This window comes from Ascaphus truei, chromosome 2 (assembly GCF_040206685.1).
Source record: "Ascaphus truei isolate aAscTru1 chromosome 2, aAscTru1.hap1, whole genome shotgun sequence".
NCBI lineage: Eukaryota > Metazoa > Chordata > Amphibia > Anura > Ascaphidae > Ascaphus > Ascaphus truei.
Genome location: NC_134484.1, coordinates 311,685,663 through 311,701,183, shown reverse-complemented (window position 1 = coordinate 311,701,183; position 15,521 = coordinate 311,685,663). Strand labels below are relative to the sequence as shown.

General features: G+C 40.5%; 1 protein-coding gene across 1 annotated transcript; it reads left to right on the top strand.

Moving 5' to 3' along the window:
* Window positions 1–6,153: 6,153 nt before the first annotated feature.
* On the top strand, window positions 6,154–12,210 carry LOC142487332 (uncharacterized). Its single transcript, XM_075586459.1, has 2 exons — window positions 6,154–8,279; window positions 11,870–12,210. The coding sequence occupies exons 1-2, from the start codon at window positions 7,106–7,108 to the stop codon at window positions 12,184–12,186; spliced, it is 1,491 nt and encodes a 496-aa protein (XP_075442574.1). The 5' UTR covers window positions 6,154–7,105; the 3' UTR covers window positions 12,187–12,210.
* Window positions 12,211–15,521: the final 3,311 nt, after the last annotated feature.

Below are 15,521 nucleotides of genomic sequence, written 5' to 3'. Positions count from 1 at the left end.
ACTACGAACTGCGTAATCCGGATCAGCCTGCGCAGTCTAAGGTCGTGCTTTTAAAACCCCCCCTCTGCCACGCGGTCCGACCCTGGTTTGTGGCAAGCACAACCGTGACATTTTGTATACAAATGTTGTATATAATTTGACACTACACAATTTGTATTGTAATCTTGTGTATTATATTACAATGTTTATTATATTTACATACTGTACATTAACACTTTTTTGGATGTTATATTTTATCAATTACTTTTATAGAAGCCTTCTTAAATATATGAATTCACATATCTTATGTAGTTACATTTACATAGTATATTTCCTTTAGGTGCATAAGTTTGACAAGTGGAACATGTAGCATATACAGATGCTCCTCACAACTGAAATGTGAGAAATAGAATGATAACAATTGTGTTAATCTTAAGTACTCCCAGTTCAGATACTCTCATGAACAAATGTGTGATTGTCAAATAAATGTTTTTTGTTCTTCATATAGTGTCCCCTGTGCGTCCCACAAGACAAGAAGAGGTGTCCACACCTGAATCTTCTGTGTCATCATAAGTAATGGAAGGTGAGGCTATAATGTTCTTATTATAGAATGTTGTTGTTGGTGGTGTGCCAACAAATGCATACACTGGCGACACACTTTATTCGAGCACGGCTAGTCCCGCGAATTCGGGTATACTCGGGTGTATTCAGGTTTCTGATAGTTTTCTGCCAGAGTGCATTGCGTTATTTTCCGGCCGGAATTTAAGCTTTTTATTCCGGCTGGTTACAATACTGCAATGCCGTCAAAATACACATGGTGGCGCTTGCGAGCTATTCTCTGTGAAGCCGTCCCCTATAATGAATTGTAATGCAGTATCTACTGTATACTATATACTGTATATACTGTATAACAACAACCCCTGTAAGCCCTAACATACAGTACTGTACAATACTGTACTGTACTGTATATGCACATACATAAATGATACTACTGTATGGGCGGCGGGGGCGAGATGTGTTTGCAGCAGAGAGAGATCCGCTCCTCTCTCTCTGCGCAAACATCCGCACATTAAAAATTATTTGAAATACATTTTTATTGATAGTGTAGATGTGCAGGGGGTCTCCGGAGCTGAACCGCGTTGGTTTTAGGTCTGGGGACCCCGTGCCCCCCGAGATACAGGCCCCTTTAGGGGGTGCCGGTATCCCTCTGCGTTTAAAGGTCCCGATCACGTGATCGCGGCCTGTAAACCAAGCAGAGCAGTGGGATACCGGCACCCCCTAAAGGGGCCTGTATCTCGGGGGGCACGGGGTCCCCAGACCTGAAACCTGTGCGCTTCTGCTCTGGAGACCCTCTGCACATGTACACTATCAATAAAACACATACAATATACAGTATAAATAAACACTCGTTCTTTACCTTAGCGTCTATGCGCTATGGTAAAGAAGCATTATTTTAATAATATTGTAAAGTGAGCAGGGGGTTCCCTGAGCCAGAAATTAATGCTCAGGGAACCCCCCCCCCCCCTGCTCCTGATCAATATTATTAAAAATACGGAAAATGCTGCGTCATTACCATAGTGGATATCCGCTAAGGCAATGAAGGGGTTAAGGCATAATAAACAATTAATACATTCAATACATATTTTTCACTTCTGTGTTAAAACTCCCTGCCTTCTCTCTAATCTATGTAAAACCCCCTCCCCCTACTCTCGCTTTTAAAACGCCCTGCCTTCTCTCTAATCTATGTAAAACCCCCTCCTCCTATCCCCCTATTGTGTGTGTGCGTTAAGCTTCCCTGCAAGCTATGTAAAAAAACCTCCCCCTATTGTGTGTGTGTGTTAAATCTGCCTGGCCTGTGTTTCTGAGTGCTGAGTGCTCTGCGTTTAAAGGTCCCGATCACGTGATCGCGGCCTGTAAACCAAGCAGAGCAGAGGGATACCGGCACCCCCTAAAGGGGCCTGTATCTCGGGGGGCATGGGGTCCCCAGACCTGAAACCTGTGCGCTTCTGCTCCGGAGACCCTCTGCACATGTACACTATCAATAAAAATGTATTTCAAATGTATTTATTGTCATTTATTTATTTATTTAGATTTATTTATTAATTGTGCTGCTGCTGCTGCAAGTCGTAAACTCACACCAAGGGCCAAACACCCCCCTCACCCCCACCCCAATAAAAAAAATTCACGCACAGCAGCCCCACAATTAATAAATAAATCTAAATAAATAAATAAATAAATGCCAATAAATACATTTGAAATACATTTTTATTGATAGTGTAGATGTATATATATATATATATATATATATATACAGTATACAGTATATATACACCCATGATGAACCAATAGTACAAATACATGTAGAATGGTTATCAAAATCATACTGTCCTACAGATAACGCTTCTCTATACAGACAATAATAATAATCCATTTAATAATCCTACAGTAATTTATTTTACAATATAAAACATAACATTACAATCCACACAGTACATTGCATTTACATTGTATACTGTAAATGATGCATAGCATTAAATCTATGCACCATATACAATAGTGTACATTCTGCAAATGAATGTTAACAATATAATTGCAAGCTACTCTACCAGTAAATACTGTACAAACACTTCCAAACAAGTCAACTACAGTATTTTAACCAATCAAGTAAACCAAAATCAATATATACTGTAAGTACCAACCAGAAAAGACAATTTAAAACCAAACTAACCCTTACAATACCAAGGATTACATCTATCTAATTGTAAAAAACCTTATACATTATACACAGCATTGTTTAAAACCCCCTTCCCCCCTAATGTTTCTGTTAAGCAGAATACACTGAAGGGACAGAGATATAAAGGCCTAAAGCCCCTTCCCCCCTAATGTTTGTGTTAAACAGATTACAATGAAGGGAGAGAGATATAAAGGCCTAAATCCCCTTCCCCCCTAATGTTTGTGTTAAACAGATTACAATGAAGGGAGAGAGATATAAAGGCCTAAAGCCCCTCCCCCCCCTAATGTTTCTGTTAAACAGATTACAGTACATTGAAGGGAGAGAGATTTTACAGAAACACACATTAGGGGGGAGGGGGCTTTAAACAGATTACATTGAAGGGAGAGAGATGTTTCTGTTACCAGTAAATCTCCCTCCCTGCATTGCTAACCACCCTCACCCCCTACCCACATACCGTTAACCCCCCCCCATCCTGGCCATGGCCCCTCCGCTTCTGCAAAACAGACACAAAAATTAAAACATACAAAGTAATGTCCCCTAACCCCTTAATCACCATAGCGGTTATTAACCGCTACAGTCATGAAGGGGTTAACCCACCCTCACCCACCCACCACTCGGGATGCCTACATACCCTCCCACACTAACCCCCCCCCCCACCCGTGAGGCCTAACCACCCAGTCAGTACCCACAAGGGAGGCCTACCCACATACCGTTGGGGAAACACCCCACCCCCACCCCAGTACCCACAATAAAAACAGTACAATCACCCACAATAAACAGCATTCTATTTATTAAATACATTACCCACCCCCTGTGCCCCCCCCCCATAAATACAAGATTTATTCTTTTACATTCAGGGTCCATAACGCAGCCCCACGCTAGTCCCCGGTGCGCTGGCAGGGCACCTGGACAGACCTACAGTTTACCAGCAGCATTCCACAGGTTCTGGAGGCCTGCTGGTGGATCCTGCCAGCACTATGGCGCCCAGGTGGTCTCCTTGGGTCACCGTGAGCCACAATTGGGTCCACACGGTAGGCCCAAGGATGTCTGGGAGCCCCGGGTCAAACCCACAGGTGTCTGCGGGGCCTCGGGTGGTTCCCATGGGGGTCTGGGGAACTCACGGGTGCTCACTACGGGTCCGCGGTGCCCCCACAGAAGTGGGACCACACATCATCATCCCCGCACCTACGGGTCGGAGGTGCCCCCACAGAAGTGGGACCACACATCGTCATGCCCGCAGACTACGGGTCCGCGGTGCCCCCACAGAAGTGGGACCACACATCATCATCCCCGCATGTGTCACCCGTGGAACCACCAGCCTGCTACCCTTTAGGATACCCGAGGATTCCCCGCGGGTGGTCTCCAGAGGTCCCACGCAAAACCACGGAAGTAACCCTGAATGTAAAAAAAATAAACCTGGCCTATACATTCAATACATACACCCTCCCCCCCAACACCTACAGTACAATAATGTGCAAAATAACTATTATCCAGATATGGATAATAGATTAATTGCCCATTATTAAAAACATTAACTAGCATATACAAATAAATAAAGTACTACTTACCTCATCAATACGAAGTGTCCGATGCCAGCGCCTTCCTTCTCTTGCCCACACAAAACATAGCCAAAACCAAGCCAATACATTGCAATTACATTCAGATATCAATTAACCCCTTAAACACCTTATCGAATAATAACCGCAAAGGTAATTAAGGGGTTAAGCCACACAGGCACGATACCCACCCTTCACCCATGAATTTGTACTGTGGCTTCATCATGCAACTATATATATATACTGTATATATATATACACAGAGAGACAGAGAGAAAGAGAGAGAGAGAGATATATATATACAGTATATATATATATATATATATATATATATATATATATATATATATATATATATATACACACACACGTTATATACACACCCATGATAAACCAATATACAGTACAAATAAATGTAGAAGGGTTATCAAAAGCACTGTCCTACAACCAAACTCTTCTCCATACATACACACTAAATTAAAATTAATTTCCTTTAATATTCATAACTGATCTCTCAATCTACTGTAAATCATCACTAAACCTCTGAAAAGCCATTTAAACAACTTACATTCCAATATAAATGATGCCTAAATATCTACTGTATGCACCATATACATTCTGCAAATTACTGTAATCAACCAAGTAAACAAAACTCAATTAGCAATCATTATTTACATCCCTAAACAATTCAGACTAGATCCCGAACAATAAAATCATTAACAAATTCACGCCTAGAGCAGAACAATTAAGCCTTTGAAAAAATATATGTACCGACAAAAATACAACCTTTCCAAACCAAGCCTACTGTACCTATCCCTGACCTTCCTCAAACACACAATACAATACCAAGGAATAATACATCTATCTAATTTTAAAATACTTTAAACTCACAAAATAATTAAAAACACATCCAATCCAGCTTTTAAAACAACATCATTTCTTACCCTGAATGTATACTGTACAGTATATCTCTCTAGACATATATATTGTACATACATACATACAGTGGCAAGAAATGATATACCACAAAAAAAAAAAAAATACACATGTTAAAAAACCTTTTGAAATAATTAACAAGTTAAATAAAATACATTTCTTTACTGTAGTTCACTTACCATTACTTGCCCCCACCGACTCCCGTTGCCCAGCTTACTCATGAACCAATCCACGATCAGGAACCCATAAAATAATAAACCATTCAAAATAATAAACATTAAACTAAAAATCCAAACCAATCCACGGGTCTTCTACTTGTAATACATCTTCATCTGTATTCTTCTTTCTTCTATCTCCTTCCGGGCGGGGCAGGGCGTGGTCTTCTTTCCATCATCGGCCACGCCCTTGTCTTTTTTCTTCTCCGGAGGTCCTTCCTCCGCGGCGTCTGGCTGCAAAATGAGACGACATAGGCTTTTAAAGGCCTATGACGTCACATTTTGCGTCATGGTTCCCACGGTCCTGATTGGACCGTGAAAACCATGTGTTTTGGCCGATAATAAAAAAATGATGACGTCACTTAAAGGGAATGAAAGCACAGCCAATCAGAATGGCTTTGCTTCAATTGCCTTTAAGTTGACGTCATGAAAAGGCACATGGCCGTGCACACATGGTACTAGAGCCAATCAGAGCGTGGGAACTTTATCCCTACTCTGATTGGCTCTGGTATACCATGTGTCAGGGGCTTGGGGGAGAAAGGATGTGACGTCAATAAGGATAAAGTTCCCACGCTCTGATTGGCTACCGTACCACGTGACAGGTTTTCATTGACGTCACATCCTTTCTCCCCCAAGCCCCTGACACATGGTATACCAGAGCCAATCAGAGTAGGGATAAAGTTCCCACGCTCTGATTGGCTCTAGTACCATGTGTTATGGATTACAGGTATTTTCTGGCATATAACGCATAATGAATACAGGTCACAGGTACTTATATACGTAGTATCATAGTAAGGCCTAGTATAGCTTAGAGTATATTGTTAAATTCCTGGTTTTCTTGTCTTAGAAATAATAGCTTGTTTTGCTCAGAAGTGGCAGGATATTGGGACAGGTTACAAAGACATAAAAAGGGGAACTTATAACGGTAAACACGCCGTGGTTTGAACAGTAATTTATGAAATATCCTAGGTTACTAAATGCAAGTCCTAAGATCGTAAACATCATACGTCACAAACCACAGAGTATGGACACATGACACGTGACACACGTACGCAGTAACTAATACACTCTATATTAGGTTGGCCCGACTCCATGTTAGGGAGAGAGAAAAAGAGAACCGAACTTAAGTGTGAAGTCACACAGATGAGACTGGGACTGGCTGACCTGACATAATATCTTTTGGTTTGTGAGTATTGACAATGCATATCTAGTTATAATCTCTGCATAGTTAGGAATGGATTGGTAACATACTGTAACTGTTAGCCATTGGCTTATAAGAAGCTTGTTCTGATATTTCTGATATTTCTGAATATTGTTGTAACACAATAAATGATAAACCTTTTCTTATACAAACTCTGAGTACCCTTTCTTTATAAATAATAATCTCACAATACCCTCCATATATCATAATATGTGAGGGTGTGGCCGAGGCTTTTTCAAGTGCAACATTTTGGTTTGTGTTCTCTGCTTAGAGCAGGATATAACTCACCATAAGGCGACACTTGATAAAGAGAGGTAGGTGATTGAACCCAGATTATGGCGCTCCAACGTGGTTAATTACTCATGAGTTGTATAATAAATCTGACGTTACCCATTTAATCTTGAAAGTACACGTGTATGCTATATTTCCTCTTTATAAAAGAGAAGGTACAATTTTCGTTATATATATATATATATAGTATATCATGGCTGTTACGGATTTTGCACGAGTTGCAGATCTGAATGTTTTAATGAGGAATCAGTATCAGAGAAATCTGATTGACGGTGAAACTCTGGCATTTGAAATTCAATTTGGCCCGTGGGGACCTGGGGCAAGATACTGCTATCTAACAATAGACACCACAACTGATCCAAACACATATCAGTACGTACAACAGGCATATGATCCGTTAATACACACGATCATTAATTTGACACATAATGCAGCGACTGTCATTTTGGGACAACAGCCTGTGATTGCTACAGGCGTGGACAGACATGGTCCTATTAATTCTGGTGCGAAATATGGGGAGAATCGCACACACTTATTTACACCAGTTACATTACCTGAGTTAACACCAGCAGCACGCGACGTTCTGACAGAGCGCGCAAATGCAACTGCAGAAATCACGCTGTTAAGAGAAATTGTTAATGCCCTCTTCGCAATTAGAGGAGCTGCTCCAGCGTTAATTGATGTACCAGCTCGGGTACAAGTTTGTATTCCCATGGCGAACATTAAGGCTACTATTGGAAAGTTGCCAACTAATCCAAAAGACATTGCATTGTGGCTTAATGAGAGAACGCATTGTTTAGATGGGGTGTATCCTACACCGACCGCAAATCAGAAACTTGCTTTGGTAAATTCCCTGCTACCAGCGGGTTTGTCAATCACATTAGCTGAAGCACGAGACTGGGATTCAGTCATCAGCAATGTGTATGAGAAAACCCATGGAAAAGTTACTATCTCATCACTGGCAGATACGCTAGGACAAGTTAATAAGACTAGTGGGATTGTAGCAGTTTATATTCTAGGGTTACGCTTTACACAAGGCAACCATGAGATTGTGTGGGGTTGTCTGAAGGCTTTGATTAAGGGACAGGGTTTGCTGTTAGACCTTGAAAGACAAATTCAAGGTGTACCAGTGGAACAAAAACCAGTTATGGTTCCTGAGATTTTGAAAAATACTTACACTCTTGTTGGCAGATCACTCACTGGGGATCCGATTGGATTAACTAAGCCACAAGCCAGTGACAGGAAACCTGAGAGATCGAACGCAGAAAAGAGGGGAAATTTTCTTGTCCAAGAGAGAAAGTGGAGACCTCCGTTCACCCAGTATCAGACTCCAGTTTATCCTAGAGACGAGCAGTGGGACAGAAGAGGTAATTTTCAAAGAGATAATAGAAGTTTTCAGACTCCTACACAGAGACAAAACACTCCTACACCACAGACTACACAACAAAATACACGCTTTGAACAGCAAGCTCGTAATGAGGGTGCAGTGTCCAGATATAATCTGAGACAATACATTAAAACTCCTGACAGATATGGGCAAGGCAAGGCTAGCGAAATTAAATTTCGTGACAAGCGTACAGGTTTTGCTACGCAGACTTCAGGATTAACGAACAGCCAACGTGAGGTTAAACAGGCTGCAGCGGCGACGACACCGGCGAGCACTGAGAAATTTGTTGGGAAGATAACTCACTTCCCTACAGACCTCCTCTTTGAGGAATGACAAACTTAACGTTACACATTCACTACAAGGGAAAAAATTATACTGGCCTATTAGATACACAAGCCGACATATCCCTTGTAAGAACTGATATTTTAATAGATGAAAATTATGTACACGACATCACGATACAAACAATTGAGGGAAATGGCACTTATCCTTCATATTATTTAGACTTAAAAATTAATGACAGGCGAGTTTCTATTGAATTAGTTGAACATGACAGATTAGGTTGTGACTTTCTTATAGCATACAAAGATGTGGCTTCCTTCTTTACAATAAAAGAGGAAGTTACATAAAACCGCAAGCAGACGGAATTGACTGTGAAATTTGACTTGGAAAAAATTATCACAGATCAATGCAATGAAAGTGCTTTTAATGATAAAACAAAATTGTATAATTGGTTAATGACACACAAATATATTTTTCAACATTGGGAAAATCAGGTCGGATTTAGAAAACAAATAGTACACAATATTAATACATGTTCTACACTTCCAAAGAAACAGGCACAATATAAAATTAATCATGCCGCCTTACCAAGCATACAAATTGTAATCAATGATTTGCTTAAACAAGGAGTACTGCTTGAACAGTATAGCCAAATGAATACTGCAGTATATCCAGTGCCTAAAAAAGATGGTTCATGGCGAATGGTGTTAGATTATAGGGAAGTGAACAGAGTCACACCTTCAGTGGCAGCACAGAACACACATTCACCTTCAATCTTAAGCGGATTACAGCGTAAACGCTTTAAAACTATGTTTGATCTAAGCAACGGGTATTTTTCCCACCCAATCACGCCTGAGAGTTATTGGCTAACCGCATTTACCTGGCAAGGTAAACAATTGGTTTTTACACGCTTACCACAAGGTTTTGTAAATAGTCCAGCTTTATTCACTGCAGACGTAGTCTCACTATTGTCTAAATTTGCCAATACAGAAATTTATGTTGATGACGTGTATCTATCACATGACACAGAAGAAGAGCATTTTAAAGCTATGACAGAAGTGTTAATTACATTGACAGAAGCAGGTTACCTTGTTTCCCTAAAGAAATCTCAGCTTGCAAGAGAAACTGTGACATTTTTAGGCTTTGAAATAGCTGAAAATGGCAGAGGCCTCTCTACTAATTACAGAGAAAAAGTTTCCAACATCAGTGTTCCTAAATCACTAAAACAGTTAAGAAGCATTATTGGGTTACTGAATTTTTCAATGACGTTTATCCCAGATTTTAATGTACTGATTGAACCATTACATCACGCAACATCACGCGAGATTAAGTCAGAGCAGACTAGACCGAAAACACCTTTTAAATGGTTAACAGTTGAGGATGAGGCATTGCGAAAGTTATTAGCAGCAGTTAATGATGCTTCCTACTTAGCGCAGCGCGACCCGACAAAACCATTGTCAGCTTATGTCAACATTTCACCACTAGCTGCATACATTAGAATTTACAATGCTATGGAAACAGTACCAATTACATTATTATCTTATGTATTTACAAACACAGAGAAGAGATATTTGCCGCTTGAAAAACTATTATCAGCGATTACACTCACAGTGCTAAAATCACGTGATTTGGCACAGGGACAGGATATCTATATATACACTTCAGTAGCTTCACTAGCAACATTGCAGAAACAGACCATTCCGGATAGGAAGGCGTTAAGAAGCCGCTGGTTAAAATGGTATACAATTATAGAAGATCCCCAAATACATTTTGTGCATGATAAAACTTTAACTATATTAGATGACCTCCCATCACCTTTTGAAGGGGTGACATGGGAAAATCAAACACACCCAAATGATTTTTACACATGCATTTTCTACACAGATGGTTCAGCTGTAGACTCCAGCAAAGAAGGAGTGAATAAATCTGCAGGTTCAGGAATTGCAAAATATGACGCACATATGAATTTGTTGCATAGTTGGCAATTACCTGTTGGAGACCACTCTGCACAGTTTGCAGAGATTCATGCATTAGCTTTTGCTATGAAAGAAGCACTTACAGTTAAGGGACATGTACTTATAGTTACAGATTCCGCTTATTTAGCACGTTCAGCATTGCAGGACCTACCAATTTGGAGATCAAATGGATTTTTAAATGCCAAAAGGAAACCACTAACGCATATAGCTAAGTGGAAGGCCATTGCGGCCTATCTTGTTCAAAAGCCTGATATTGAAATTGTACACGAGCCAGCGCACAGAACGCTTGGTTCATCGGTTCATACTATGGGTAACCAGTTTGCAGATAGTCTCGCGCAAACTGTAAGTCAGAAATTTGCCGTTAACAAAGTGTTAACAAGGGCACAGTCAAAGTCAGCCAGTCTCGATGCAGAGTTGTATGCTTGTCTGGATACCACCAGGCCTAATCCACCTGGGTATCCTAAGAAATACTCATTTAAACAAGTCAACAATAATTGCATGGTTGTAATTGATGCTAATGAATTCATTGTTCCCCCTGTAGCAAGCAGGATGCAGATCGCTACGCAAGCACACGACAGTGTGGGACACCCTCACCTAGGGAGAGAAAATGTTTTGTTGACACTGAAACACAAATACTGGTGGCCGAACATGAGGAAAACAGTTAAGACAGTTCTAAGCAACTGTAAACCATGTCGGTTGGTGAACGCTCCTAATCATCAGACCCCACCATTTATTATTAATGCAATACCGAACAAACCGTTTGATTTAATATATTTGGACCATATTGGACCTTTGCCAGCATCACATTCCTACAAACATGTTTTGGTTTGTGTTGATGCTTGTACAAGGTTTACGTGGTTATACCCCGTTCGTGGTACGACATCTAGCTCTACGCTTAAATGTCTCAACACCTTAGTAAGTGTGGCTAAGCCCAAGGCCTTTCATTCCGATGGTGGACCTGCTTTCACAGCAGCAGAAACCAAGGAATGGGCCGCAACATTAGGTGTTGATTGGGCCTTCAGCTCACCGTGGCACCCGGAAAGCGCTGGGATTGCTGAGCGTAGAAATTACGAGGTAAAACGACTTTTAACCAAAATGCTATCTAATCGTCCTACACAGTGGTATCCACTCTTAGTTACGGTTCAAATTGGCCTAAATAATATTCCTAACTCAGTAACTGGTAAAACACCCCATGAACTGTTATATGGTACTCCTATGAATACACCATTTACTAATGATTCTATTTCTGTCCCAGGGAGACTTGAACAAATATTAATTTTACAGGAATTGAGGGATTCTTTTTCCCATACAGCCCACACACCACGTAATCCTGCAGCTTGGACGCCGCAGATTGGACATTCGGTCCAGGAGAGGGTTGCTAAGGTAAAGCCGTTGCGGCCTAAGTGGAAGAAACCTACCACGATACTGAAAAAGATAAATGAAAGAACCTTTATCATCCAAGATACTAAAGGAAAAGAAAGAAAAGTGAGTATCGATAATCTTAAGCCTACAGCACATTGCAGTAATGTCACTATTCAAGATGGAGGAGACACCGTATCTGCGACAGACTTCGATCGAGCTGCAGCCTCTCGAAGCACAGATTGCAAGACAACAGGATGTGGAAAATAATCACGCAGGTGAGGTCCTACAAGCTGAAGCTGACTTCCCTGACAGTGACCAAAGACATATATATGTGTTACCTGCCATACCGGATCAACGCAATATTTACCAGAAGGCCTATCAAACAGTGGCTAAGGTGATCACAAAGAAAAGACTGTTAAAGACTATTTTGTGTCTCTCAATCTGTTTTGCTTTTCTAGCAATATCGGCCAGCGTTATTTTCAGGTTACAATGGCATTTTGTGACTCAGCAAGAAGGAGAGATCATCGACTGGAAACGTACAGCAGCACACGGTATTACCACACCAGACTCCGGCATCGTGAAACGAGGACTACATTACGATTTGAAACCGGTGGACATACAGTCGGTGGGTATACCTCAAGGTGTGTATTGGAAGCCGTTTCCTAAACCTATCATCCAGAAACGAAAGACTTTGGGGATTTCACAGGTTGTGCTGTTTGATTCTACTGTGCTAGCTAAAGAAGCTGGTATAACTACGCCAGAAGGAAGGAAGCTGGTGACACAACATCTGAATGCACAGATGCAACAGCTGCAATCTACAAGCCTGAAATATGATTTACCCCTTCATGACCATTGGAAGCAGCAAAGCTACCGTGAACAACGTTGTCATGCTGAATTTGGACATTGTTATTTCATTGACTTTCAAGGAACACGTAAATGGCCAACGAAGGAGCTGAAAGCTGATCATTGCCCTCGGCCTGGTGTGACCATGGACAATATAAGGTATAAGCAATACCCTATTTTCTATCTGAATACAGGTCAAATTACTCAGAACGGATTCGTTCCCAATGGACAGACTGATCCAAGAGTGGCATTCTGGGAAGGTGCTGAAGAAGAAGAGTACAGAATACCTGGGGGGGTAAGACCTTATATATCTGCTGTTTTTTGTACTGACAGTATTTACTCAGGATGGTGGAACTCATCATTAACCGCTGAGGACCTGTTACACAAACTTCAAGATGTGATGGAAGATGCTAAAACTGGACAGCTAAAGACAGCAGCACTTCCGAAAGAATGGAATACAAAAGGTGATGGTATGTTGTTTCGTGAACCTACAGCATGGGACACTTGCACTCAACCACGCTTTGCTACATTTACCAATACGACATACTACAGCCATTCATGTAAAGGTTTCAAGAATGCGTGTGGTATCACATTGGAGAAATTGATTAATGAAGGAATCTGTGATAAGGACACTACAGTATTCAAGTACGGTTGTAAACCGTGTTCCTTTTATTACAATCTCACGCAAGGCTATTTTAACTGGCAACCGAAAATGATTGATCAAGGATTTTTACATTTTTCTGGGTTACGAGGTTTTTGGTGTGTGGAGCGAATAGTGATTATGAAACCTAATTACAAAGTCTACTCCCTGTTCCAGAAATGTCTCAATGATAGTTTGCATATGAATGTTGACACGGTAATCAGGGCGATGAGAGATTTGATGAATGTTCAAATAGCTCCAGATGATAAACCCTGTGAGTATGACACGTGCACCACACGTAATATTGTTAACATGCCCTACTCAGAGGCAATGTGGGGTACGAATGCAACGATTAATGCCATAGTGTATTATGAAAATGACACAGAGTTCATGAATGAATGTAAAGTTTCAAGTAAAACATCTGCAAGAAAATTGCTTACTAACGATGATATTCTTATAACCACAGGACACCTGCTGAGTGATTCTGTTTCTGTTATAAGTCAAATCTCTGACTCAAATGATGAAGAATTAAGGAGAGGTATTTGGGTGTTAAGAGATCACATGATAAAATTTGCTTCCTACACAATTTCAGATATAACAGTGTTATCTGAAGAAATTAAAGCTTTGGTTATTCTTAATCACATTACTTCTATCAAGTTAACATTGCAAAGTAAAAAGGTTGACATATCACTTTTAAATCTCACTTTGATCACACAGACTCTCAATTTAAGTCCGAAAGAATCTGAAATCCTGGCATATGTTTCACAAACCACAGTTTATGACATACGAGAAAGAAACCACAGACGGGTTCATAACCCTGATGACTCATTATGGGAAGTTTTTATATACTATGAATTATTTATTCCAGGAGACGTGTATACAACAAATTGGGAACTGCTTAATTTTGGACACATAACACACACAGGTTCTTATTTCGCAAGGATGCAGGTTGCGCAACCATTTCAATACATGTCTGTGAAATGTGATCGTGAATTTTTCATCAGCACTATAAGATGTGTTGATAGAGGTTACTTGATTTGTGATGACATTATACAGCACATGCCTTGCAATGATCAAATGCAAGGTAGCAACTGCCCGATAACTGTAATGCCTATTCAAACCCCTTTTACATTAATTCACAGCCTAGATAATGGGAGTTACATAGTGTTATCTACAGAAAAGGATTGCGATATTCCTCCTTTTCAGGCATCACTTGTCACGGTTAATGGGAGTATACAGTGTTATGGTACTACACTTATTCCACCTCTGTTACATCAGAAACTCACATCTGGAGTACATTTCCAGGTACCAGCTATCACACTGATCCTTCCTCACATGACGGCCTATTTGGCACATTTAAAGAAAATGAAGGTTACTATAGGGTTCACACATGATATAGTACATACCCTTTTACAGAGAGTTCACAGTGAATTACTACGTGTTGATTTGCACCCAGGTGATTTTCCCCAGTGGTTAACTACACTAGGTGAGTCATTGAAAACTTTTTGGCCAATGACAGGTAATTTTTTGACAAAGATAGGCACTAGCCTACAATCTACTGGTAAAAGTATCTTTAGTGGACTGGGAAATGCGTTTGGAATCCTAGGTTATTTAAAACCAATATTGTTTTTTATTTTAGGGATAATAATCCTTGTTATTTTGCTTCATATTTTCTCATTTCTTCCGAAGATGAAGATGAAGAGGCGTTCAGCTTAATCACATTTTGCTTTATAGCATATATTCTTATATTTTTACCTAGATACTAATATACTGTTTTAAGCACACAGGTCAAATCTAACCTGCTGCAGTATGCTTTGTTGCAAGGACACAGACGAAAAGAAAGATACTTCACAAATCTTGCGTCTACCACGTTCCTATCAGACCTCCATGAGGATGTACTTAGATGAACTGGTTTTGCCACATCGGAAACCCCGCAAAGTGCATGCAGTTCACGATACGATGAGAGACTTTATGTATCAGGACTCTCTTGCTTCCTCTGGACCGTTTTCTGTTTTAACACCTAATGGGACATTGCTACCGCGTAGCTTGCTAATGTTATGTAATTTTTGGCAAGTGAAATCTTTGCTATCTCTTGGTGATCAACCCAACTTCAAGTGTA